The sequence below is a fragment of the Bombina bombina genome, chromosome 2 (assembly GCF_027579735.1).
Source record: "Bombina bombina isolate aBomBom1 chromosome 2, aBomBom1.pri, whole genome shotgun sequence".
NCBI lineage: Eukaryota > Metazoa > Chordata > Amphibia > Anura > Bombinatoridae > Bombina > Bombina bombina.
The window spans coordinates 810,290,028-810,293,746 of record NC_069500.1 but is presented as its reverse complement, the minus strand read 5'-3'; the positions used below and the strand labels follow the sequence as shown (position 1 = coordinate 810,293,746).

Sequence of the window (3,719 nt, the reverse complement as noted above, 5' to 3'; positions counted from 1 at the left end):
TTTTCTGTATTGTGTAACTTGCAAAACTTTGAGAGAAAAAATGTGATATGATGACATTTATTTTTATAGATCCTTAAAGAGACATGAAACCCATATGTCTTTAAAGGGACATGGAACCCAAAAAATGTATTTCATGATTTAGGTAGAGAATACAATTTTAAACAACTTTCCAGTTTACTTCTATTATCAAATTTGCTTCATTCTCTTGGTAACCTATTTAAGATGGAGACAAGATACTTTATTAATAATCACTCATTTTTCACCCCCCCACCCACTTCCTTACAATAAAATATCTGCTGCCACTCTACCTTTAAAGGGACGCATAAATCACAGCGGAAATCAGTTGTAATAGTTTAATATATTTCTGTACATGTGCAGTATTTATAAGGTCAGAGATAAAAACTTTTTTTTTTATTTTTACCTGTGTGGGGTTTTTTTTTTTTAGGTCAGTCTCAAAATATACTAAAATTATTACTGAGTATTTGAAAGTCAAATTCTCAACTTTCACTGCAAAATCAACCTGTCCATACTTGATAGCAATTTTAGACAAAAGCATAAGATAACATGGTACTCTGGAGTTTATTCCTGCTTGCCTTGCATCCCTCTCCCTGTTTCTGCCCCTTTGTAATTGAATAACTATAGATTAGAAACGTTTGATGTTAGAAGGTAGAGCTGAGAACTGTTTAATGCACTCAAAAAGGAGATCTCAAAGAAAAGTGTGATTTAAAAGGAAACGTAAATAGGTTTTAAAACGGTTAAAAAAAAAAGTTTGATCTGTTATATGTCACTTTTTATAAGGAACAAAAACAGCAAACGCTTTTAATTATCCCTTTGATTGCATTGCCAAGCACATGCCTCTCTCTCCCTTTAACTATGCCACTATCTTAAGTTCATCCAAACGCATAAAATTTTACATTGTGATTGCAGTGACCACAACAGCAGCTCATTTATATATTTTTTTTAGGTAAAACTGCTACTACACAGAACCATCTTTTTCCTTTTTTTTTTTTGTCTTAACAGGTCACTTTTATTTATAGAAAATATACTCTAAATGTTCTGATTCATAAAGCATTAGAATGAGTAAATTTAATGTGGGCAGTCAAATGTCCTTTGTATTCACACCACCTTTATGCTCTGAAGTTTAGTTTGGTTTTCTGTGTATTTCTCGTCATTGTTGCTTTAAGCTGTTTTTTCCACTCCATTCCTCCCTGAGTCAGAATCTTCATAATCGTAGATTCTGTGCAATCCAGCTGCGGACAGATGTTATCCTAGTGTAGACTCCTGGGAAGTATGGTCTAGCGCAGCCGTAGCCCCAGCTGGTTATACCAGCTAGAAACCATCGACCAGCTGGCTCTCTGCATGCCAAGGGGCCCCCGGCATCCCCCTAGAAAGAGAATATAGAGTAACATGTCAAAGGTTTCCATGTAAAATGCCATATTGTGTCACATTACTTTGCTATATAGGTTTATGGCACTGGTTTTCAAACCTGTTAGAGTTCTGAACCAAAAAAAAAAGCTTAGATGACTTCTTTTTCAAATAAAGATAGCAAGAGAATGAAGAAAAATTAATAGGAGTAAATTAGAAAGTTGCTTAAAATTGCATGCTCTATCTGAATCACGAAAGAAAAAAAATTTGTTCAGTGTCCCTTTAAGCTATGAAGTTCACCATTTTTCAGTGGTCATCAATAGGTCTAGTGTCAGCACAGGTGTGGGAATCACCCAGTAATTTTAATACACAGCTATTCACATACAGGAGTATCCTTATAATCAGATATATTGGTGGTCATTCATTGCATTTAGAAGGAATATTATAGTTTCAGATTAAAGGGATACTAAACCCAAATTTTTCTTTCATGATTCAGATAGAGCATGCAACTTTCTAATTTACTCCTATTATCAAATTTTCTTTGTTGTCTTGTTATCTTTGCTTAAAAAGCAGGAATCAAAGTTTAGTTGCTGGCCCATTTTTGGTTCAGAACCTGGGTAGCGCTTGCTCATTGGTAGCTAAATGCAGCCACCAATTAGCAAGTGATATCCAGGGTTCGGAACCAAAAATGGTCCAGTGTTCTGTCAGAAGAGAGAATTCATCAGACTAGTGAACAGAAGTGACGTTCCGTCAGCTGTCTGATAAAAAATATGCACCGTGCATGCGCTGCTCTTAGTCATAGCTTTCCAATGCCCATCAGAACAGTTAACGGAACGGCTGTGCGCACTTACAACATTTCTATATTGAAAGTGCTGCAAGTGGGAAAGCAATAGGAATCAGTTTCCCTCTGTATCTCTGCTCGGATGTTGTACTGAGGGTCAATAGGTGGAGCTGTTACCTGAATTTATATCTGGAATGACGGAAGCTTGGAAGTGGCCAAACAGCGGGGAGAAACCTTGTTTCCATATAGTTTAAATGTTTGTATGTTGGAATCCTTGATCAGTATCTCATTTCTGACAGACACAGAGAGATCTTAATGCTGGAAAGGGTTGGGGGAACGCAGAGTTTTTAAACTTACATTTTTCTCTTTAGAGAGTATGGTTCTATTTAAATTAATAGCAACATGGTACAGTAACATAAGTAGAGACATGGAAGACGAGGGTGTGGGAGAAGAGTAGAAAAGAGCAGTTTGTTTTTATTTTCACTCAGTCTATTTTTTTGTTTAGTTAGAAGAAAATGAAGTCTCCGTCATTCCAGATATAAATTCAGGACAGGTAACCCCAGTGCAGATTGGCTCCTCCAAATAAGGCAAATGGAAGGGGAGTTTGGTTATTGCAAAACAATTGCAGCAAATAAGGTGTTAATGTGTGTTAAAAATGTGCAAATTCAGCTGTTACATAGCAACAGAAAAGTCAATCAAAAGAGTACCAGCTAATCTGTGGGAGGGGCTAAGCAAAGCTTAAACATAGAGGCAAGTTGCAAAATACAACCTATTTGGTAAAAGTGCATTTTTTTCATGAAATAAAACATTTTTATAGTAATCCTGTATCAGGGCAGATCTGTGAAAATGCCCCTTTATTTATTCCCATTTACAAGCCCTAGTAGAACAAACCACAGACTAGAATGCTGTTCCCTGCACCTACTTATTTCAGTACTTGCTAACTCATGGCCCTTGTCATAGGTGTTTGCCATAAAATTGATATTTGATATTATTGTACACAAATGTTTAGTTATGTGCAATAAACAACATTGTAATATATTTTTACTATAGCTCTGAAAAATAGCAATTAATAATTCTTATACTTGAAATGTACCCTGTTCACTGCTCAAGGCTAACACTGCTACATACCTGCCCCTAACTGTCTTTAACAAATATACACAGTGCATTGTATACTAACTTTATGACAGTGATTAGTCTTGTTGCCTGTGGACTAAAGCCCAAATTGGCTCCTACAAATAAGTGAAATGGTGAGTGGAGTTGGGCTATTAAAGATTTGCAGTAAAAAGGATGTTAATTTATTTTAAAAATGTTTAGACTTGGCCTATATGTTATTCTGCAAAAATACAAATGAATGTCTTGTAACTGTCCCTTTAAATCATTCAAGCATTTCTTTATAACCAAAATAGTACAATTTAATACTGTATTCGTCCATAACTGTAGTTATATAAGGGGACTGAACTTTGTGCAATAACCAGCTTGAATAGATATCCTAATCGACAAACTAATAAAAAGAATAGAACAGGTTTAGGCTGTAGTTGAAATTTCAATCTAAGTCCACTAGGGGTCACCTTTG

At 35.5% G+C, this 3,719-nt stretch overlaps 1 protein-coding gene across 1 annotated transcript in view; it reads right to left on the bottom strand.

Annotated features, from left to right (window-relative positions):
• Positions 1-1,222: 1,222 nt before the first annotated feature.
• Positions 1,223-3,719, bottom strand: part of TMPRSS9 (transmembrane serine protease 9) — a 163,272-nt gene continuing 160,775 nt past the window's right edge. The window contains exon 19 of the mRNA XM_053703026.1: positions 1,223-1,384. Within this exon, the coding sequence (XP_053559001.1) occupies positions 1,223-1,384 (162 nt within the window). The remainder of the gene's footprint in view (positions 1,385-3,719) is intronic.